At 34.1% G+C, this 23,119-nt stretch overlaps 2 protein-coding genes and 1 long non-coding RNA gene across 7 annotated transcripts; 2 read left to right on the top strand and 1 right to left on the bottom strand.

Annotated features, from left to right (window-relative positions):
- Window positions 1-2,532: 2,532 nt before the first annotated feature.
- On the bottom strand, window positions 2,533-4,348 carry LOC132610377 (uncharacterized). Its single transcript, XR_009571129.1, has 2 exons — window positions 4,164-4,348; window positions 2,533-3,152 (listed from the first exon to the last, which is right to left on the bottom strand). It is a non-coding gene; the product is annotated as an uncharacterized LOC132610377 (long non-coding RNA).
- Window positions 4,349-8,455: 4,107 nt separating this feature from the next.
- On the top strand, window positions 8,456-13,234 carry LOC132610703 (aspartic proteinase-like). 3 transcript variants are annotated; one of them, XM_060325059.1, is made up of 14 exons: window positions 8,456-8,556; window positions 9,227-9,582; window positions 9,656-9,716; window positions 9,819-9,913; window positions 9,991-10,103; window positions 10,205-10,373; window positions 10,471-10,510; window positions 10,601-10,665; window positions 10,751-10,864; window positions 11,067-11,131; window positions 11,217-11,355; window positions 11,451-11,567; window positions 12,692-12,777; window positions 12,888-13,234. In XM_060325059.1, exons 2-14 carry the CDS (start codon window positions 9,247-9,249, stop codon window positions 12,970-12,972), a joined length of 1,485 nt encoding a protein of 494 aa, XP_060181042.1. In that variant the 5' UTR covers window positions 8,456-8,556; window positions 9,227-9,246; the 3' UTR covers window positions 12,973-13,234. The 3 variants fall into 3 exon arrangements, with proteins under 3 accessions (XP_060181042.1, XP_060181043.1, XP_060181044.1); XM_060325060.1 differs by having other exon boundaries at window positions 8,457-8,556; window positions 9,223-9,582; XM_060325061.1 differs by having other exon boundaries at window positions 8,501-8,551.
- A 4,550-nt stretch (window positions 13,235-17,784) lies between these two features.
- Window positions 17,785-22,465, top strand: LOC132610756 (aspartic proteinase-like). 3 transcript variants are annotated; one of them, XM_060325117.1, is made up of 14 exons: window positions 17,785-17,926; window positions 18,564-18,919; window positions 18,993-19,053; window positions 19,145-19,239; window positions 19,317-19,429; window positions 19,528-19,696; window positions 19,795-19,834; window positions 19,924-19,988; window positions 20,074-20,187; window positions 20,388-20,452; window positions 20,554-20,677; window positions 20,773-20,889; window positions 22,019-22,104; window positions 22,215-22,465. In XM_060325117.1, the coding sequence occupies exons 2-14, from the start codon at window positions 18,584-18,586 to the stop codon at window positions 22,297-22,299; spliced, it is 1,470 nt and encodes a 489-aa protein (XP_060181100.1). In that variant the 5' UTR covers window positions 17,785-17,926; window positions 18,564-18,583; the 3' UTR covers window positions 22,300-22,465. The 3 variants fall into 3 exon arrangements, with proteins under 3 accessions (XP_060181100.1, XP_060181099.1, XP_060181098.1); XM_060325116.1 differs by having other exon boundaries at window positions 17,797-17,926; window positions 18,560-18,919; XM_060325115.1 differs by having other exon boundaries at window positions 17,798-17,815; window positions 18,560-18,919.
- The last annotated feature ends 654 nt before the right edge of the window (window positions 22,466-23,119 follow it).

Below are 23,119 nucleotides of genomic sequence, written 5' to 3'. Positions count from 1 at the left end.
CTACTATCTCCCAACGTGATGCCATCTTTGCTTTTTGCCTTCTCTCCAAGAAGAAAATCAATATGTCCTCCATAGTCATCAACTACATGATTGAGTGTGCGTCAAATCCTCCTAGCCTCCCATATGGTATGCTCATCTCTCGCATACTTGAAGTCTACAAAATTGACTTAGTCGACTATCCCATTACTCTCGTTAAGCAGTGTTACAACTCTAGGGCGTTTGGTAGCATGGGGTATGTCTTGAGCAATGAATCTTGGGTGCTAAAGGAGGTCTATGATGCATCTCAACCTGGTCCCTCCACCAAAATGAAAAAATCCGATCCTTCTGTCATCTCTGCTGAATGTTATGCAGACATTCTCTCCAAACTTTCCTCTATGGATGCGAAGATTGAGTCCATCAAAGACTTAATGGCATTCACTTTGTTTCAAGTCGAGAAGATTCGTGATACGACAAAGGAAACGGGTACTGATGTCTCTAAGCTGCGGGTTAAATTGGATGCTGTGATAAAGGAAGCTGTCAAATTGTTCGTCAAGCTTCAAGCCAGTGTTGGCGCCATGCCTGAATGTCTCACTACTCCGTTGACTGAAATGAAGGATGCTATTGTGAATACCTTGGCTTATTTATTTCATCGTCCCGTGTTCCGACGCCAGGAGTAGTTCTTTTAAATCTAGTTATTTTTGGTCTGTTTAAATAATGTTTTTGTGGGACCTAAGTTCACCTGTTCTTGTGTTGCACTTTAGTTTACTCTTTTTGTGCTGATTGGTTTAGCATCTTACTAATGTTATAAGCCTATATATCTCTTTACTATTTCTGTGTCTATTTTTTTGAGTGATGCCAAATGGGGAGAAATAGACAGTCAACTGTTAAGGGGGAGCTTACAAGGACAAGTCAACTGATCAGGCTGATCAGGGGGAGCCTCCACCCATTCAGGGGGAGCATCCGCTACAAAGAAGTTGACTACATCTCATTCACATTGAATCTGAACCAGTATAAAATACTTTGCGTCATTTATCTTCTGCATTTTACTTTAGCATTCTCTGAGCAAACAGTCGACTACTGATTTAACCTAGTCGACTAACAGATCGAAAAATTTACAATTCACCCCCTCCCCCCTCTTGCACTTTCATAAGGGATACCTATCACTAGACAGAATATCTTCAATAAGTCATGGCTGAAGAAATAAAATCCAAAGTACTGTTTCTTCCTTTTTGATAAGAAAAGGATGTAATAAATAAGGGGGATCTTTGCTCTCCTTGAGAAAAAAGAACCTATTTTTGCTTACATGACAAAAATGCAATATGAGATCAAGACACTATCCTAATTTCAAGAGCTATTCCAGTCTGTTTGCTTGAACATACTGGAAACTTATTCTTGTCATAAGCAATGATACTACTGGGCTGGATGAAGAAAGAGGGCCCCAAAAGAAATTGGTAATTGGGCTTAATAATCTGCCTAGAAGTAGCATAAGAGAAAGAAAGCCAACCCAAAAGATGGCTGACTGCGTTTGGTGTGCTGGCTAGGGAATTGGAGTGAAGGCAATTAATTAGAACGGAAAAAGCTTAAATATGTCATCGAAACTATTGAAATTGACTCATCTATGTCACTCGTCAATAGTTTGGATCATTTATGCCTTCGAACTATCGGAAATGACTCATTTATACCGCTCATCAATAGTTTGGCTCATTTATGTCATCGCCCGTTACCAAAATGACTCATCTATGTCATTTTTCATTAACACCGATTTTATAATATCAGATATGACACGTGGCCTCTAAGTAGATTATGATTGTGGGTGGATAGGGTGTATGGGTCGAATTTTTTGTTAATTTGGGATTTCAAATTGGGCTGGTTTAATTAAACGAGTAGACCTCTAAGTGGAGGCCACGTGTCATATCTGGTATTATAAAACCGGCGTTAATGAAAATTGACATGGATGAGTCATTTTGGTAACGAGTGATGGCATAAATGAGTCAAACTATTGATGAGTGACACAAATGAACCACTTCTGAAAGTTTGATGGTATAAATGAGCCAAGATATTATGAGTGACATAAATGAGTCATTTCCGATAGTTCGATGACATATTTGAGCTTTTTTCGTAATTAGAAATGGGGACCATTATCTAATATAAGTAGAATAATACAGAGTAGTGGAAAGTAGGCAAAAAGTTGTTAGAATATTCTCTCTCGCTATGGTCTGTGGCTCTATCTCTCCCACCTTTTCTTTCTTTTTTGTTCTCATCTTTCTCCGTAATTTCTTATCTTCTTAGTTGCAATTTTAAATTCTCCTTATTGTACCGGTTTCTCACTATCTAAATCAATACAATTCCCCATTCTGTTTGTTGAGTTCATAACAATTCTCCTCGGGAAAAAAGAAAAGAAAAGGGCCTATTTGTCAAATTATATTTAAATTTAGGCTAATAAAAATAGGTTAAAAGAATGACCTTTGTGATGAAGCGAAACCAAAAGGGGGTCTCTTAAATTATCCTTAATTTTAAAAACATATTTGCAGTTAAATGTCAAAGCACAGTCCATGTCATAAACCTGTTGCTAAAATAAAACCCTGAATTATAAACTATCTTAGTCAAATGGGCAGTTCAACTACATCATAGACTTTCAAACCTCAAAAACAACCAGTGATGACAATTGTTTCAATTAACTAAAACCAGTTTGCTCTAATGGAATCACCCTAAAATGGATCATGTTATGCCTATAGTCCTTTCTGTCTTGTCCTTTGGGATGACAGGCCGATGGCGCTTTGCAACGGCTTATCTGGAATCCAACGACCTTCTAAGGCTTTGATGTACTAGCATCTGTCTTCAGTTTTTCATCAGCAGCCTTGATTGGAATAGGATTACACTGAATAAGCGAATCACTATGATCACCGTCAAACACCTGTTCTTGAAAATAAGACAGATTGCCCGGAAATTTGTTACATCCTAAACTATGCTTCAAATATTCAACAAACCCTTGTGCTTCATCACAAGAAGCTTTGAACAATACCAAACATTCATGGAGTTTTTTAGTTGCTGAATCAACATCTGTTGTTTTTTGGTCACCATAAGTTTCTCTTGTCTCTAGTACAATTGCTGCTGCTGTTACAAATTCCTGATATGCCTTCTCAATAGAGTCCACAATGGCATCCATTCCTTCTCTATAAAATTAGAAAAGAAGTCTAGAATATTAAGCAGACAAATATTATCTAAAATAAATAACTATGGCATGCCTCCTTTCCTTGCTAAATAGCAGTACTAGTTATGAAATTCATTAATGTATCCCTAAATATTTCGTAGCTAATGGAATGGTATAAATAATTCGTCATTAAAATTAACGACATATTTTATCGTTTAGCCATAGAAGTTATCTGTCATAACTTCCTGTTTTTTAGTATTCCTAGGCCTTAGCCAACACCAAAATAATTATGTATCATCTTTAAAGAGAATGAGCTACATATTATTTTCTTTTATAATCGAGAAATTCTTGAATTCAGTGTTGACGCACGGTTAGAAAATCCACGAGTAATGCCCCCCCCCCCCCCCCCCCCCCCCCGCCTCTCTATGAGTATGATACTTAGATCTCAATTCGTGTTCAAATTCATGTCTATTCGTGTTTATCGAGTATACAAGAAAAAGCAAGCTATTTTGGATCATGTTTTTTCTATTTGTACGAAAGAGTAACGGAAGATTCTAGGTATGTAAAAAAGATCTAATTGTTCAGACTGGAAACATGATTGGCTCAAATTAAAGTTTATTTCAACCCTAATTAAAAGCTAGAATCAACATCATCTTTAACATTTTTCTTCCCTGGGAAAGAGTGACTAAAAGATTGATCGAATTGATCATGTACAAAAGGGAAAAATGTATGCCCCAAAACTTGTTACATGTTCAATTTCAATTTTCAAACTAAAGTAAACATAATTTATAATAAAATTACACAACGCAACCTAATTTGTATCTAACACAAAATCTGACCTACCCTAAATATATAAATCAATTGAGAATTCCAGGAAGAAACAAAAAAGGAATCAAGCTTACAAACAAATTCTTCTCTCTTTAATTGATGAATTCAAAATTCTAATCAGTTATTTGTGAAAATGTAAGAGAATTATACAATTTAAAGTGTTTTGTTGTAGCTAGTGAAGAACCTTACGGGTCGAATGACGAACCTGGAGGCTCCACTGGAAAAAGGTACAGTTACGTCAGATCAGGCTCTTAAGAGTATTTTATTTTTGTTAAGAAATAAAAGGAGATCAGCTATTTATGCTGATTTTTTAATTAAATACTCATCAGATTTTGTCGATACAAATCTGACCAGAAAATGCATTTAATTAAAGTTTTATCTCTTTTCTCCATTTCTATTCTATAAGATATATTGTATCTATAATATTCGAGTATCATTATTTGCCTAGTGAAAACATAAATATAAACGAAATAAAATAAATATCGTCTTGTTTATTAAAAGAGGACTATTTCATAAGGGTATTTCTTCACCGAAAATATGCACTTTGTATTACTGCATTAACGAATTACGGAATTCAAACATACCTTAATTAGCATCATGTACAACCCAACTCGGAAGGAATGTCTCCCAAGATTCCTGCAGCAAAGAAATAAAAAATCTACCTGAACTATGAGCTATTTTGCTTAAACATCTAGGACTATATATATATATATATATATATATATATACACAAAATTCACATGATCAAACATACTAGAGAGCTTTCAAATATCTCCGTACATCATTTATATCTCCCGTCAAGTAGCCACTCGATTCTGGATCATACCAACCACATTTTTAGCGTCAGATAAAATCTTCACATTCTTCCATCCATTACTAATAGCACGTTCAATAGTCTTCCTCATAAGAGTCCGGAACCAAAATGCCTCCAAAAAAATCACTTTAAACCAAAATATCCCAACAAAAAAATGTTACAAAACTACCTTTAGCGCAGTAATTTACTGCGCTAAAGTAGTTCACGGAGACGGAGCCGTTAACTGCTTTAGCGCAGTATTTTATTGCCTATAGAAGTTGTTAAAAAAAAATCTATAATACAGTAAAATATTGCGTTATAGAAACAGTACCAAAAAAATAAAAAAATTGGCCAACTTTATTTTTTGAAACACTTAGTGTTTTTTTCCATACTTTGACCAATGATTAGTCGTGTGTCAAGACTCCGAAACGTCAATATTTTATGTAGAACCTGATATTTTTTTCTGCGTACAATAATGTAGGTTCAATACATCAAGAATACATAAACGCTCGGATCGTCATTTTAGGGGTTGAAAAGGTGCCCGAAGTAAGTTTTGTTTGTAAACTTTAGGTTTAAGTGTTCTATATACATAGACGTCCATTTTTGTTTGAAAAATTGTTGTCATTAGCTTAAAGTTTTTTATTTTTAGGTAAGTGTGTTATTTTTTAAAGCGTAACTTTATTTCGAATATACGCGGTTTTTTGCGCACGGACGTCCGATTTACGTGATTTTTTTTTTGGCAACATATTCGAAAGAAAGTTAAGCATTAAAAAATAACACACTTAAGGAACTTAGTGTTTTTTTTCCATAAAAAGATCACAACATCTTATTTTAATAAATCTTTTCTTTGCAGCGCTTAGTGTTTTTTTCATACTTTGACCAACGATTAGTCGTGTGTCAAAACTCCGAAACGTCAATATTTTATATAGAACCTCATATTTTTTTCTGCGTACAATAATGTAGGCTCAATACATCAAGGATACGTAAACGTTCGGATTGTCGTTTTAGGGGTTGAAAAGGTACCCGAAGTAAGTTTTATTTAAGGTTTAAGTGTTTTATTTTTTAAGGTTTTGATTTAAGTGTGTTATTTTTTAATCAAGACATAACTTTATTTTGAATATAAATATAATCCTAAAAAATATAGGGAGAAAAACTAGTTGTAAAGTGGTCAAACTTTAGATGGTCATAACTTTGCGCTCGGACGTCCGTTTTACGCGTTCTTTTTTTTGAACTTGCGTATTTTTTCGAGATCTATGCGGACAAACAGCCGCAAGGCGGTTTGGCTGAGCCGATTTAAAAAAAAAATATCTTTTATCCCATTCAGTTTCAATTTTCCCTCAAATTGGCGTAAAAATTTCAGTTTTATTTACTTATAAGATGATGATACGCAATAGATTTCAACGTAAAAATCCCGGGGTAATGTAGCTGTGAATGTCAATTTCACTTCTGTGGTTTCAATTTTTGAAAATAAAGCTGACTAATTTTCTCGACATATAAAGTTGACTAAAATGATGTGCTAAAATAGAAACGTCAGGAAAAGCCTTAGAATTTAAGAACAAGTTATACCACCAAATAGAAACGTCAGAAATATGTTCGCTACCAGGCCAATTAATAGGACATTGCTTCCATACAAGTTGAGATCGACGACATTTGAACAACATATGATTATATATTCATTTTCAAAAAAACATAAATCTTATGTAGTAGATAGTATTTTTATATGCTTCAGTCGTTTTGCTAAATTTTTATTAAAAAGTAAAGAGTGAAGTGTTTAAGCTTATTTTTAATTCTTAATTTTCACAAAGAATCCTAAAAGCTTTTAGGAAAAGAGTGACAACTTGCTGAGCTTCCGAGTTTTTAGCTGTCTAACCAACTAAATGATGTGCTAAAAAGTAACCTGATTTGACCTCGTAATTTTTTATTTTTTTATGGCGCCATATTAATTTACCGTTTGGATATTGAGATAGACAATATAGCATTTATACCTTCAGCTTCTAAAGTCGAATTCGGCTTATTTTCATGTGTGCATATCTTCGTCAATTAAATCTAAATTTCAGTGCACATAGATACTCTTAGGAGTAAAAGCATTATTGTTTGGTACCCAAGGATCGATCTAGATATTAATGTTTTTTCCATAAGAAAATTTTCACCTTAACCCTTTAACTAATAGATTTCTCTTTATCCACAAAAAAAAAAAAAAAAAAAGATTTCTCACCCACAAAATACTTCTCTCCAAATCCATGATCCAGTAGATGCTATAGAAACTTCAAGAAAGGTTGTGTTATAAGAGAATATTTGCTTTTAAGAACTCTCGCTTGTAAAGAATTCGATTGCAATAAAATTCGTTAAGCTTACCACCAAAAGATGTGATGCAGTGGATAGGGCTGCTTCTTTCTTAACTAGAGGTCTCTGGTTCAAGACTTGGGTATGAAAAATTCTTAATAGGGAGCGCTTCCTCCCTGAATGAGGCCTACGCGGCGCGAATACGAATATAATCGGGATCCAATCAAAGTACCGCTACCGGGTGGGAAACCAAAAAATAAAAATATCGTTAAGCCTATTTAGCCAATAAAGCCATATTAAAATACCTTAAAAGTCATTATCATAGTATGTTCATCCCACCATTTGCTCACATATTTTTTGACATGACTACACCACCATTAAAGTGCTTACACTAATGCATGAAGTGATTCTGGCTCAGCAGAGAGTCGTAATAAGGTAAATAATTGGCCTTGTAATTCATTATAAATTTTATTCTAGTTCTACATTTTTTTTTAATAATAGGTTAGTAAATAAATAACACATGGAGACCTGTAAAATTAACACCGAAGATCTTTATAGAAAAGAGAATTAATTCCTGTGGACAAACAACTCCTAAGAACCTTAAGTTTTATTTGTCAACTATATTTGTTTGGTCGTTTTACAAATTAGATAATTAAGTTAATGTTTCAAGTTTAATAGCACCAATTCTTTCAACTTACGCGACTTCGAAGGACGAAGAGTACTAAAACTTGAGCAATTTCTTAGAACCTCGTACTTCCAAAATCCAAACACTATTTAGGGTTCTTTTGGGTTTATGACAAATTTTTAAAAAATGCTAAACACGTGTTTGAGTGTGACAGACGAAATCTCTTGACCCTCAAGTCCAAAAATTAGGAAAACACGTATGCTGTCCAATAGGTGTTGCTTCTTTTCGAGGATGATAAACAAATGTGGTTTATTTTAGCGAGTTCGGGTGTTCGGTCAAACTTTTAACTAGTAGCATGAGTGATTTATAAAAAGCTAAAATAAGTTTCTTCTAATACACTTTTGAAACTTTAGCAAAATAAAAATTATTGCTCTAATTATAATATTGACATAAATATTTTTTAAATTAATTAATCAAACACAATAAGATATTCCCGAGTACTTTTTCCAAAGACAATCAACAAAAAAGTATTGTCAGTATAAAGTATATTTTGGGAGCTTGCCAAAGAGGCTATCAATCATTATTTACTCTTTATGCTCAACAGACACCATAACTCAATATTGGAAAGAGAGTGGGAAAAACAAGTTACCTTTGCTAATCATATAATGTGTACTTTTTCTACTTTTTCCTGTACATACATGCATATATCACGGAGTTCAGTCGAAACAGCAAGGTGGTTTCCTCATAATTTGGACTCTTTTGCTTCCTATGATGAATTCTCTGTTACGCCTGTGAGTTCTTGAGCTACATATATAAACCCTTTGTGGATTTTGAAATTAACATCTCATTGCCTTTTTGGGTTTTGCATGAACTTTCGAGTTTGTCAATTTCAGTTAGGTAATAGTTGGTTGCTATGATCCTTGGTTTTATATAGTATGCAGTTTTTTTTTTTTTTTTTTTTTCCTTTTAATATATGTAGTGTTCTCATCTTCATAAATTTGGTTTTTTATGTATCCATGCAACTGGAAGGAAGAAACAAATTGAAATGTGAAATAGTAAGCTAGGGTTGATTTGTCTCAGAAGTAAGAGCTTATATTAAAGTATAGTTGTTATTGTTGTTACACTTGCAATAGGTCCGATATTAGTTGGAATTCCTTCAAAATCTAGTAATATTCCGAAGGCAATTGACCTGAATAGAGTAAAATGGATAAAGAGGAATCATAGAGCCGATCCCAACTAATTGAAATTGAGGTCTATTTGATTGATTGATAATATAATTAGAACTTAGCTTTTGTACTTCCAACCATTAACATGCATTTTCATGAAAGCGAACTAGATTCGCTAAGAGTGTTCAGAATTTAAAATATATGTATAAAAGGTAATTTTTGACCTATATATTTTTTATCAATTGACCACTCTTTATAATATGTGGCTACGCCAGTCATAGAGTTATTTGTTGAAGGGTATATGAACATATACGAGAAAAGATTATATATTTTATCTTGTTCTTGCTTAATTGTTTTGCTGCTCTGCTTTGTTCTGAAATTGTTTTTCTATGCAAAGCCAGAGAGCTAGCTTGTGAGCAGAATGAGGATCAAAATTCTTCTTGCAGCAATTCTGATATGGGACTTGACATGCGGTTTAGGCTTCAACGTATATGCTGATAATATGGTCAGGATTGAGCTAAAAAAACAATCTTTGGACCTTAATAGCATAATGGGTGCAAGAATCTATGTCAAAGATCAGAGTGGTTCCAATAGAAACTTGGCTTCTCTCAATGACCAGATTATTTACTTGAAAAATTATCGGGATATCCAGTACTTTGGGGAGATTGGTATTGGTTCACCGCCCCAACACTTCAATGTTGTGTTTGATACTGGCAGTTCCAATCTTTGGGTCCCATCCTCGAGATGCTTCTTCTCGGTTAGTCATGTGAAGTTGTTGATTTACACTTTTCATACCTTTAACTGCCTTTTTGAGTGAATTTTCGATGCAGATTGCATGTTATCTTCGTTCTAGGTACAAATCAAGACGATCGAATACATATACAAAAATTGGTAGCTACTCAATAGACCTCAAATTTTTTATTTTGGTTAAATGCCCCGTTGACTTTTATGCAAGGGAAGTCCTGAACGTGTTTACATGCGCTTCTATGATAGGAACGCATTGTAAAATCCCTTTTGGTGCTGGATCAGTGTATGGATTCTACAGCCAAGACGATACAAAAGTTGGAGGTGCTATCATAAAGCAGCAGGTTCCATCTTATTTCTTTGCAACTGAAGTTGTAGATATATTTGCAACTTACATATTGAAGAAAAATATATCAAACAGGTTTTCACTGAGGTAACACGAGAAGGATATTTCACATTCTTGGGTACACGATTTGATGGAGTACTAGGACTTGGATTTCAAGGCTCAGAATCAAGTAGCGTCGCACCAATATGGTAAGTTATATATATATTCATATTATAATTTACTTTTTGGATAATGGCTTATTGATTTCTGATTTGTGATAATGTGGAGTAACTTAACACAACAATTTCAGGCAGAACATGTTGCTTCAGGAAATAGTTACCAAGTCAATCTTCTCATTCTGGCTAAATCGAGATCATACCTCTATGATAGCTGGTGAAATTCTCTTTGGAGGCATGGATTGGACTCACTTCAGGGGTCAACATACATATTTCCCAGTTTCTAACAATGGTTATTGGGAGGTAATCTGAGTCCAATGTTATTGTTCTTGTTTTATAGAACTTTATTTGTATCGTCTACTTTGTACCTGAACGATCTGAGTTTTGTCGAGCATTCCAGATTGAGATAGAGGATCTTTTTATAGGGAACAATTCAACAGGCAATGTCTTCATACACAAATGCTGACTTACAATTTTTATATAATACGTCTTATATATCTCTAGTGTAATTTTTGTTTTTTCTCTTTCAGGCATTTGTAAGGGTGGTTGTCCAGCTATTGTGGATACTGGAACATCTTTCATTGCTGGTCCAACTGTCTGTATTTTAACCACTACTAATTTTAATTCTTATTTTCAAGAATTCTTTTTCTTCTCAACCATCTTTATTAACTCCATTTCAGACTATTTTAACTCAAATAAATCATGCTATTGGAGCGGAAGGGATTGTTAGTTCGGAATGCAAATATGTTGTCTCGAATTATGGGAATTCGATTTGGGAACGCTTGGTTTCAGGAGTAAGACCTTTCATTAATTTGCAATATGGTGTTTTACTGGCCTAACCACCCAGAAGGATGAGAGTTTTGGATGGCTAGGCCAGTAAAATACCTGATTTTAGGGGCAAGCTCTTTCATCAATTTTCAAGAAAACATTTTTTATGGAAAAATATTTTCCTTCATACCGAACACACCCTAGATCTCATCTTTTTTTCTGCTGCAGTTACTTCCCGATCATATTTGCCACAGAATTGGGCTTTGTACATATAATGAGACTTTAGGTGGAAGGTTAGAATCTCGAATTCTTTTCTTAATATCAATTGTTATCTGATCAAGAAAGATGATCCAAAATGTTTAATATAAATCTATTCAGTCATGAACCCCGAAGTTCAAAGTCACAAAAGCTAAAAAAGGATGGTCTCTGCTCTTTTTGTGAGATGGCGGTGTTCTGGATTCAAGTGGAAATCAGAAAAGAGAGCACAAAAGAAATAGCAATTGGATATGCCAATCAGGTAACCTTTTCTTTAACAGTGTGACCGTTCTGTTATTTCTGAATTCTTCTTAGTTTAGCCGATACTTTCACTAAAACCTCCAATTTGTGCTGAAGCTGTGTGAGAAGTTTCCAAGTCCTGGAGGAAAATCATTTATGAACTGTGATGTCTTTTCCCTGCCACATATAACATTTACCATAGGGGACAAATCTTTCCCCCTTTCTCCGGAACAGGTTTGTTTTTATCTGAATCTGTTGCTTTCTTGTCAAGATATTTTTGCAAGATAGAGCAGTTAAAAGCATATTTTTGTGCTAGTTCACTTTAATGTGTGATGTTGTGTTAGTTTTAGGATGTATATAAAGTTGTGAAGAATACGCTATTATGTGAGTGATGATATTGACAATGTTTGAATAGTGGCTTTTGATTAAACTATAATTAAGTAATGGTGAAAAAAATAGTTGAGCTGGTTCTGCAGATGCTGACAGAACAAAATATAGTAATATGTTCAACTGCAATAATAAGCTTCTAACTTAACTTTCTATTTCTTTCCCCTATCGATGGATAAAAATAATGTCCCTTTAGAGGATTCAAGAATGAAATTTCTGAGAAACCTAGAAATAGTTATCAACTGCTCCGAAGGTCCAAAATTCGCCTACTATTTCAAGAGCTTCTCTTCTTATTACAATTGTTTCCACAACTTGAACTAATTTTTCAGTCCAGTTCGTTGAAATATCCAAGAAATCTGAGCATCAGGTTTTATGCCGTACCATTAACATATTACTCCTCGGTATCAATTTGTTTGTCGTAGTTCGACTCATAACGAAGTTTAAGAAAGAAAATAAGACTTCTGAAATTTGTGATCTTAAATTTACCATAGCATTTGTAGGGTTATGAGATTTTTAAAACTTGTGGTCTTAAACATGTCATACTATTTGTGTTGCTATGAAAGGTTCTCATTAAGGAAATATAGAAATGTGTCATTTTCTTGCAACTGATTAATTAGGAAATTGAGCCAAATGAGGTGAAACAGTGGGAGTATAGTTCTAAGGATTGTCAATTACTTATTCATAGGCTATATATTATGAGTTCAAGACAGACCACTATGGTGAAATTTGTCCACTGAATGGATTCTTTGATGAGTTGATCTAATCGCAGCTTTGCATATGAATTTATTAGAATACAAACAAGGAGTTGATGTTAAATACAATAAGCCAACCAAATGGCTCTTTCTTTTTCTAGAGCTTCACTTGCTACTCCGAGATGCATAAGAGAAGCATGTGAAATTCTTCTTAAATGTGTAGTTATTACTGCTTTCTTTCATCCACTTACTATGCTCCTCTGTGAATTTCTACAATAGTATGTTATCAAAGTTGAAGACAGCCTAGGTGTTCGCTGTTTCAGTGGATTTACAGCTTTGAATGTGCATCAGCAACGTCCACTCTGGTAAGATTATTTTCACTACTACAGGTTATTCTGTATTTCATGACCACCTTGTCATATCCCTTGCCACATAACATCCACATGTATGATACATTCAATACTTTACATTGTAGGGTTCTTGGAGATGCATTCTTGAGAGCATACCACACAGTTTTTGATTTTGGCAATAGGCAAATTGGATTCGCAGAAAGTGCTTAGAGTGGTTTCAAGAGTTATGACAAAATGTCTTGGTTTTCCCCAGTTACAAAGACACTGTACTGTTACTACTCAAAATTTGTTTGGTTTTGCAACTTCTGATGTTTTGAATAAAACCTCTACTCTATGTTCCTACCCTTTGTTCTTCTTCAGTCATTTGTTAATTTGTCACTCTAGTTCAAAGTCCGTGATGATGAACACTGGACATTGAAATACTATTTTTGGAATAGATAAATAATTCAGATATCACAATTTACTTTTCTGATTTTTGAGGGGTCAATTTTTTTCTTAACCAACTGTTTAGTGCATCAAGCTTTCCTTTATCTTATTCCTGGCATGACTAAGATATTCACACGTAACAGTATGTCATTTGTCGAATTATTCACTCAAAACTCTCTTATGTGTCACTAAGGGTAATGTACACATCACACAATAAAAAAGACGGAATAGCCTGATAGGCTCCTGTATTTGTCCATTTTTGTCATCCCGATGTTCGTACTTATGAGTTTGCCAACTAAACCCTTCTACCCTTTAAAATTGAGCATTTTAAACCCCTCTTCAGTCCGATCATTATGCGTGCAATACAACCGCTTACACGTCATTTCCACGTCATTTTAAAATGCCACATGGACATTACAGATTAAAAAAAAAAAAGGAAAAGGTTGGCATCTTCAAATTAGTATATTCCATATGCTCTTTTTCTGGCAAGCTCCGACGACGATGGAGATGGAGATGATGAGGCTTTTTAACAGTGGTGAATCACACGCTGGAGGAAAGTGGCGCGTAGGGTGGAGGTTGTTGATGGTAGTATGCGGTGGTGGTGCAAAATATGGTTAGGCGGTGCCTGACAATGGTGGGTTTGGTGGAGGTGCTCCGGCGGTGTTAACTGGTATATTGGCGTCAGAAATCTTAATGTGTGGATGGGGGCCAAAAACCCATCTGAAATTAGACTATTAAAATCTACAAGGTTATCTTTTTCCTTTGATAACAGAGTTTCAACCTCATCATTTTCCCAATACAAGTCAAAATCTACTCAAGGTGAAGTCTAATTTAACATTCTTCAATTTCTCATTTCGTTTTTCATCCTCAAGTGGATCTTCTTCCTCACAGAAGAGGGAATCAAGATTCAAGATTGGGTTTTGGGGCTCAATATTTTGTACTTGTAAATGTAAAACCATTTTTCTTGTTCTTCTTATCTTGAAGGGAATCCCAAACACAGTAACATATCCACTGTTTATACCTATTTCTCGCTCTACAAGACAGAAAAGAGAGAGAGAGAAAGGGAAGAGTAGAGAGGTGAACGAGGAAGATGACATGGGGCGGGGGATTGGGAATCTTTTTTTCTTATTTTTTTTCTTTTTTAAATTATTGTTAATTAAAATTATCACATTCGCGCTCTAATATGCGTGAGTCTGCGTGAGTCTCACATGCTTAGTCCAACTCAGCACATTAATGCCGCATATGCTTAGTTAACGGTCAGAGGGGTTTAAAATGCTCAATTTTAAAGGTTAGAAGGATTTAATTGACAAACTAGTAAGTACGAATATCGGGATGATAAAAATTGACAAGTACAAGAGCCTATCAGGCTATTCCGCCCAATAAAAATCAACAAACTATATGCCATAAAATGACCTCTTTTGTTATAAAGTAACTATGTCATAAAATTAAAATGTCCTTTTAGCATTGAAAATGTCTCCGCCTAAACAAATGAGTCCACACTACAATGTAAAATAAATAACCCATCACATTTTCTCTTTGATAGTCTATGTAATGAAAAAAGTGCAAAAACAAATACTTCTTTCATTTTGTTGTAACTATTAACCGTTTTAAAATATTTGCCATTTTTTGTTTTCTTCAGTTGTGTCCATACTTTAATAAATGTGATGAAAGTAGGAAGTGATAATGGTAATAAATTGAGATAAATCAAATAAGGTTAATTAAATTAAATTAGTTTTAATTAATATTTTTGCAAGTGGTATTTTATGAAAGACAAACATGATAAGTAGAACAAAGGGAGGAAGTAAGTAAATAAACAACCGATCCAACAAAAACAACATCGGCCTATGGTAGAGGAAGCTTACAGCTTGTTTGGATGGTTGTTATATTGTGTTGTTAGTTTAAATATAATTTTTTTTTATTGTTACAGCTTGTTTGGATGGTTGTTATATTGTGTTGTTAGTTTAAATATAATATTTTTTTTTTATTGTTACTTAAATATTGTTGTATCATAATGTTAAATTCATGCTATGTAACAAAAAGTTCCACCAAAGACTGATTTGGTGTGATCGCGTTGTTACCTTTTTTCCCTCATATTATCTTTACTTATTATTTAATAATGCTATTTTATCTTTTACCTTACATTTTTCTATAGCTTTACCTTGTAGGTTGTACCCTAAATTTCTTGTAGGTTTATGCTTCAAATTGTTAATGTGTGGCACTAAGTAATGACAGAAAACGATATAAATATATTCAAATGTTATATTCATAAAAAAAATACAATACAATACTCCCTCCGTCCCATATTACTGGTTCACTTTCCCTTTGACACGCCCCTTAATAAATCATAAATAAAAGGTGTATTTTTACTACTTTACCCTTATCTCTCTCCAATAAATTGCACTCTAATCAATATCGATTATTTTCAAAACGGAAAAGGGCCAAAATTACCCCTGAACTTTAAGAAATAGTTCATTCATACCCTTCGTTATACTTTGGGGCCAATTATACCCTTACCGTTATACTATGGGGTCAATTATACTCTTATATCTAACGGCTGCCACGTGGCATCATCCCAAGTCTTTAAAATTATTTTCCTCTCAAATAATTTTTACCCACTAAAATAACCCAACCCGACCCGAATTTTTTTTTTCCAGCCAAACTAATGCGGACCCAACATTATTGTCCCCTCATCTATTATTTCCCCTAATTTATTTCCCTTCAAAATTATTTTCCCCTCATCTATTATTCCACTCTTTTCTTCTATTATTATGTCATCTCTACCTTCTATATCAATTAAGAAACTTGTTGATGGTTTTACCTTATCAAAAGAAAAAGAAACTTGCTGATGGCAACATATATATTTGGTGCTGCAGTCGCTGTGTAGCCATTTACTGCACATAATGCAGCCTATCTTTTGCAATTCTTGAGTTATGCAGGTAGCATGTGTAGCCAAACAACCAAAACAAGCATTTAACAGATTGTTTTGTTAACCACTCTATTCCAGTTTATTCATTTAACAGATAATTTTGAAGGGAAATAGATGAGGGGAAATAATAGATGAGGGGAAAATAATGTTGGGTCCGTATTAGTTTGGCTGTAAAAAAACAAATCTGGTCGGATTGGTTATTTTAGTGGGTAAAAAATTATTTGAGGGGAAAATAATTTTGAAGGCTTGGGATGATGTCATGTGGCAGCAGTTAGACATAAGAGTATAATTGACTCCATAGTATAACGGTAAGGGTATAATTGGCCCCAAAGTATATATAATTGACCTCAAAGTATAACGAATGGTATGAATGAACTATTTCTCAAAATTCAGGGATAATTTTGGCCCTTTTCCGTTTTCAAAAACACTTAAAATTAAAGATAAGATGGGAAATATTTAATTAATTCTCTTTTGATTTTATAAATTACAACTAATTTGGGACACATACTTTTAGTATGTGGACAAGTAATATGAGACAGAACAAGTACAACACATTACAATGTAATACAATACAATACAACAAATACACATACATTATGAAATACTCCCTCGGTTTCATAATAAGTGGTTTTATTAGCTTATGCACACTTCTTTTAAAAAGTGTTCACTCCTAAAAATTAGAAGGGATTTTACTAACTTACCCCCTAATTAAATATCTAAAAAAGAAAACCAACTTAACTATTTTTTATTATTTAGGTAAGAATAATTTTGAAAGAATAAGTTCAATTTCTTTTTTAAAATCTTAATGCAAATTAACACCACTTATTATGAACAGGGGAATGAAACACGGGGAGCAGTAATATGTAACACGATGTGTTAGGCACCCGCACGGCATTATCACAATTCCTCAACAAAGAAAGATGGGAACTCGAACCGGAGACGGAATCAGGCGGTCAAAGGTCTTCACTTTGTTAGTGATTTTGGTATTCAGTTTTGTGAAGGACATAACGGCGTTACCGGTAACAGTTAACTATGAGGAATGCGTATATGAGTACGTTCCCTATGAAAACGATAAGATTTCTGGAAACTAGGCGAAATCTCTTGACCCTCAAGTCCAAAAATTAGGAAAATACGTATGTCCAATAGATATTGCTTCCTTTCGAGGATGATAAACAAACGTGGTTTATTTCAGGAAGTTAGGGTGCTCGGTCAAACTTTTAACCACTAGTGTGAGTTATTTTTAAGAAGCTAAAGAAGCAATTTCTTCTAACACACTTTTGGAACTTTAGCAAAACATAAATTATTGCTCTAATTATAATATTCATATAAATATTTTTCAAATTAATTAGTCATACACAATAAGATTTATTTTTAAAATTAATTAATCAAACACAATAAGATATTCCCGAGTACTTTTTCCAAAAAACAATCGACAAAAAAGTATTGTCAATATAAAGTATATTTTGGGAGCTAGCCAAAGAGGCTATCAATCATTATTTACTCTTTATGCTCTACAGACACCATAACTCAATATTGGAAAGAGAGTGGGAAAAACTAGTTACCTTTGCTAATCATATAATGGTGGAATGTGTACTTTTTCCTGTACATACATGCATATATAATGGAGTTCAGTCGAAACTGCAAGGTGGTTTCCTCATAATTTGGACTCTTTTGCTTCCTATGATGACTTCTGTTACGCCTGTGAGTTCTTGAGCTACATATATAAAATAAACCCTTTGTGGATTTTGAAATTAACATCTCATTGCCTTTTTGGGTTTTGCATGAACTTTCGAGTTTGTCAATTTCAGTTAGGTAATAGTTGGTTGCTATGATCCTTGGTTTTATATAGTATGCAGTTTTTTTTTCTTTTCTTTTAATATATGTAGTGTTCTCATCTTCATAAATTTGGTTTTTTATGTATCCATGCAACTGGAAGGAAGAAAAAAAATTGAAATGTGAAATAGTAAGCTACGATTGATTTGTCTCAGAAGTTAGAGCTTATATTAATTAAAGTCTAGTTGTTGTTGTAACACTTGCAATAGGTCCGACATTAGTTAGAGGTCCTTTAAATCTAGTAATATTCTGAACTAATTGAAATTGAAGTCTATTTGATTGATTGATAGTATAATTAGAGCTTAGCTTTTGTACTCCGAACCATTAACATGCATTTTGATGAAAGAGAACTAGATTCGCTAAGGGTGTTCAGAATTTAAAATATATGTATAAAAGGTAATTTTTGACCTATATATTTATCATATACACAATATAATTTTTAATGAAAGGTGTTCGATTGACCACTCTTTATAGTATGTGGCTACGCCAGTCATAGAGTTATTTGTTGAAGGGTATATGAACGTATACGAGAAAAGATTATATATTTTATCTTCTTCTTGCTTAATTGTTTTGCTGCTCTGCTTTGTTCTGAAATTGTTTCTCTATGCGAAGCCAGAGAGCTAGCTTGTGAGCAGAATGAGGATCAAAATTCTTCTTGCAGCAATTCTGATATGGGACTTGAAATGCGGTTTAGGCTTCAACGTATATGCTGATAATATGGTCAGGATTGAGCTAAAAAAACAATCTTTGGACCTTAATAGCATAATGGGGGCAAGAATCTATGTCAAAGATCAGAGTGGTTCCAATAGAAACTTGGCTTCTCTCAATGACCAGATTATTTACTTGAAAAATTATCGGGATATCCAGTACTTTGGGGAGATTGGTATTGGTTCACCGCCACAACACTTCACTGTTGTGTTTGATACTGGCAGTTCCAATCTTTGGGTCCCATCCTCGAGATGCTTCTTCTCGGTTAGTCATGTGAAGTTGTTGATTTACACTTTTCATACTTTTAACTGCCTTTTTGAGTGAATTTTCTATGCAGATTGCATGTTATCTTCGTTCCTGGTACAAATCAAGACTATCGAATACATATACAAAAATTGGTAGCTACTAATAGACCTCAAAATTTTATTTTGGTTAAATGCCCCGTTGACTTTTATGTCCTGATCGTGTTTACATGCGCTTTTATGACAGGAACGCCTTGTAAAATCCCTTTTAGTGCTGGATCAGTGCGTGGATTCTTCAGCCAAGACGATACAAAAGTTGGCGGTGCTGTCATAAAGCAGCAGGTTCCATCTTATTTCTTTGCAGCTGAAGTTGTGGATATATTTGCAACTTATATATTGAAGAAAAATATATCAAACAGGTTTTCACTGAGGTAACACGAGAAGGATTTTTCGCATTCTTGGGTACAAGATTTGATGGAGTACTAGGACTTGGATTTCAGGGCTCAGATTCAAGGAACGTCGCACCAGTATGGTAAGTTATATCTATTCATATTATAATTTACTTTTTGGATAGTTGCTTATTGATTTCTGATTTGTGATAATGTGGAGTAACTTAGCACAACAATTCAGGCATAACATGTTGCTTCAGGAAATAGTTACCAAGTCAATCTTCTCATTCTGGCTAAATCGAGATCATACCTCTACGATAGCTGGTGAAATTCTCTTTGGAGGCATGGATGGGGCTCACTTCAAGGGTCAACATACATATGTCCCAGTTGCTAAAAATGGTTATTGGGAGGTAATCTGAGTCCAATGTTATTGTTCTTGTTTTTAAGGAATTTTATTTGTATCGTCTACTTTGTAGCTGAACAAACTGAGTTTTGTTGAACATTCCAGATTGAGATCGGGGAACTTTTTATAGGGAACTATTCAACAGGTAATGTCTTCATATACAAATGCGACCTACAATTTATATATAATGCATCTTATGTATCTCTAGTGTAATTTTTGCTCTTTCTCTTTTAGGCCTTTGTGCGGATGGTTGTCCAGCTATTGTGGATACCGGAACATCTTTCGTTGCTGGTCCAACTGTCTGTATTTCGATCACTGCTGATTTTAATTCTTATTTTCAAGAAATATTTTTCTTCTCAACCATCTTTATTAACTCCATTTTAGACTATTTTAACTCAAATAAATCATGCTATTGGAGCGGAAGGGGTGGTTAGTTCAGAATGCAAATATGTTGTCTCGAATTATGGCAATTCGATTTGGGAACGCTTGGTTTCAGGGGTAAGCTCTTTCATCAATTTGCAATATGGTGTTTTACTGGCCTAACCACCCATAAGGATGAGATTTTTGGATGGTTAGGCCAGTAAAATACCTGATTTTAGGGGCTAGCTCTTTCATCAATTTTCAAGAAAACATTCTTCATGGAAAATATTTCCTTCATATCGAACACAACTTAGATCTCATCTTTTTTTCTCCTATAGTTACTTCCGGATCATGTTTGCCACAGAATTGGGCTTTGTGCATATAATGAGACTTTAGGTGGAAGGTTAGAATCTCGAATTCTTTTCTTTAATACCAACTGTTGTCTGATCAAGAATGATGATCCAAAACATTTAATGTAAATCTGTTCTGTCACGAACCCCGAAGTTCAAAGTCACAGAAGCTAAAAAGGGATGGTCTATGCTCTTTTTGTGAGATGGCGGTGTTCTGGATTCAAGTGGAAATCAGAAAAGAGAGCACAAAAGAAATAGCAATTGGATATGCCAATCAGGTAAGCTTTTCTTTAACAGTGTGACCGTTCTCTTATTTTTGAATTCTTCTTAGTTTAGCTGATATTTTAACTAAGACCTCCAATGTGTGGTGAAGCTGTGTGAGAAGTTTCCAAATCCTGGAGGAAAATCATTTATCAACTGTGATGTCTTTTCCCTGCCACATATAACATTTACCATTGGGGACAAATCTTTCCCCCTTTCTCCGGAACAGGTTTGTTTTTATCTGAATCTGTTGCTTCCTTGTCAAGATATTTATGCAAGATAGAGCAGTTAAAAGCATACTTTTGTGCTAGTTCACTTTAATGTGTGCTATTGTGTTAGTTTTGGGATGTATCTAAAGTTGTGAAGATGACGCTATTAGGTGAGTGATGATATCGACGATGTTTAAATAGTGGCTTTTGGTTGAATTATAATTAAGTAGTGGTGAAAAAAATAGTTGAGTTGATTCTGCAGATGCTGAAAGGACAAAGTATAGTAACAAGTTCAACAGCAATAATAAGCTTCTGACTTAACTTTCTGTTTTTTCCCCCTATCGATGGATAACTGTCAATAAATAATGTCTCTTTAAAGGATTCAAGAATGAAATTTCCGAGAAACCTGGAAATAGTTATCAACTGCTCCTAAGGTCCAAAATTCACCTACTATTTCAAGAGCTTCTCTTCTCATTACAATTGTTTCTACAACTTGAACTAATTTTTCAGTACAGTTCATTGAAATATCTTAGAAATCTGAGCATCAGGTTTTAGACCGTACTATTAACATATTACTCCTCCGCTTCAATTTGTTTGTCGTAGTTTGACTCAGAACAAAGTTTAAGAAAGAAAATAAGATTTCTGAAATTTGTGATCTTAAATATACCATAGCATTTGTGGGGTTATGAGATTTTTAAAACTTGTGGTCTTAAACATGTCATAATATTTGTGTTGCTATGGAAGGTTTTCATAAGGAAATATAGAAATGTGTCATTTTCTTGCAACTGATTAATTGGGAAATTGAGCCAAACGAAGTGAAACAGAGGGAGTATAGTTCTAAGGATTGTCAATTACTTATTCGTAGGCTATTATGAGTTCAAGACAGACGACTATGGTGAAATTGGTGCACTGAATGGATTCTTTGATGAGTTGATGTAATCCCAACTTTTCATATGAATTTATTAGAATACATACAAGGAGAGTTGATGCTAAATATAATAAGCCAATCAAATGGCTCTTTCTTTTTATAGAGCTTAAATTGCTACTCTGAGGTGCATAAGAGAAGCATGTGAAATTCTTCTTAAATGAGTAGTTATTACTGCTTTCTTTCGTCCACTTACTATGTTCCTCTGTGATTTTCTACAATAGTATGTTATCAGAGTTGAAGACAGCCTAGGTGTTCACTGTTTCAGTGGATTTACAGCTTTGAATGTGCATCAGCAACGTCCCATCTGGTAAGATTATTTTCACCACCACAAGTTATTCTGCATTTCATGAACACCTTGTCATATCCCTTGCCACATAACATGCACATGTATGATATATTCAAGATTTTACATTGCAGGGTTCTTGGAAATGCATTCTTGAGGGCATACCACACAGTTTTTGATTTTGGCGATATGAAAATTGGATTCGCAGAAAGTGCTTAGAGTGGTTTCAAGAGTTATGACAAAATTGCTTGGTTTTCCCGAATTTATTCAAAAGACACTGTACTGTTACTACTCAAAATTTGTTTGGTTTTGCAACTTGGTTTTTCTTTTGAGGGCAGATGAAAGTCTGGTGTTTTGAATAAAACTTCTACTCTATGTTCCTACCCTTTGTTCTTCTTCAGCCATTTGTCAATTTGTCACTCTAGTTCAAAGTCGATGATGATGAACACTGGACATTGAAATACTATTTTTGGAATAGATAAATAATTCAGATATCACAATTTACTTTTCTGATTTTTGAGGGGTCAATTCTTTTCTTAACCAACTGTTTGTGCACCAAGCTTCCCTTTATTTTATTCTTGGCATGAGTAAGATATTCCCACGTAACAGTATCTTCTTGTCGAATTACTCACTCAAAACTCTCCTGCGTGTCACTAAGGGTAAAGTACACATCACACAATAAAAATCAACAACTATATGCCATAAAATGACCTCTTTTGTTATAAAGTAACTATGTCATAAAATGTCCTTTTAGCATTGAAAATGTCTCCGCCTAAACAAATGAGTCCACACTACAATGTAAAATAAATAACCCATCACATTTTCTCTTTGATAGTCTATGTAATGAAAAAAGTAAAAAAACAAATACTTCTTTCATTTTGTTGTAACTATTAACCGTTTTAAAATATTTGCCATTTTTGTTTTCTTCAGTTGTGTCCATACTTTAATAAATGTGATGAAAGTAGGAAGTGATAATGGTAATAAATTGAGATAAATGTTCAAAAGATGCCTAAAGCTTTTAGCTTTGATCATTCGACGC

The sequence above is a fragment of the Lycium barbarum genome, chromosome 9 (assembly GCF_019175385.1).
Source record: "Lycium barbarum isolate Lr01 chromosome 9, ASM1917538v2, whole genome shotgun sequence".
NCBI lineage: Eukaryota > Viridiplantae > Streptophyta > Magnoliopsida > Solanales > Solanaceae > Lycium > Lycium barbarum.
This window is presented reverse-complemented; position numbering and strand designations above follow the sequence as displayed.

Excerpts from the sequence above, each read along its gene's own strand:
- LOC132610703 (XM_060325059.1), top strand. The coding sequence starts at position 9,247 with ATGAGGATCAAAATTCTTCTTGCAGCAATTCTGATATGGGACTTGACA. Across the intron at positions 9,717-9,818 it reads GAATACATATACAAAAATTG|GAACGCATTGTAAAATCCCT; the intron begins GTAGCTACTCAA and ends CTTCTATGATAG. Across the intron at positions 10,374-10,470 it reads CTAACAATGGTTATTGGGAG|ATTGAGATAGAGGATCTTTT; the intron begins GTAATCTGAGTC and ends CGAGCATTCCAG.
- LOC132610756 (XM_060325117.1), top strand. The coding sequence starts at position 18,584 with ATGAGGATCAAAATTCTTCTTGCAGCAATTCTGATATGGGACTTGAAA. Across the intron at positions 19,430-19,527 it reads AGGAACGTCGCACCAGTATG|GCATAACATGTTGCTTCAGG; the intron begins GTAAGTTATATC and ends ACAACAATTCAG. Across the intron at positions 20,188-20,387 it reads GGGAACGCTTGGTTTCAGGG|TTACTTCCGGATCATGTTTG; the intron begins GTAAGCTCTTTC and ends TTTCTCCTATAG.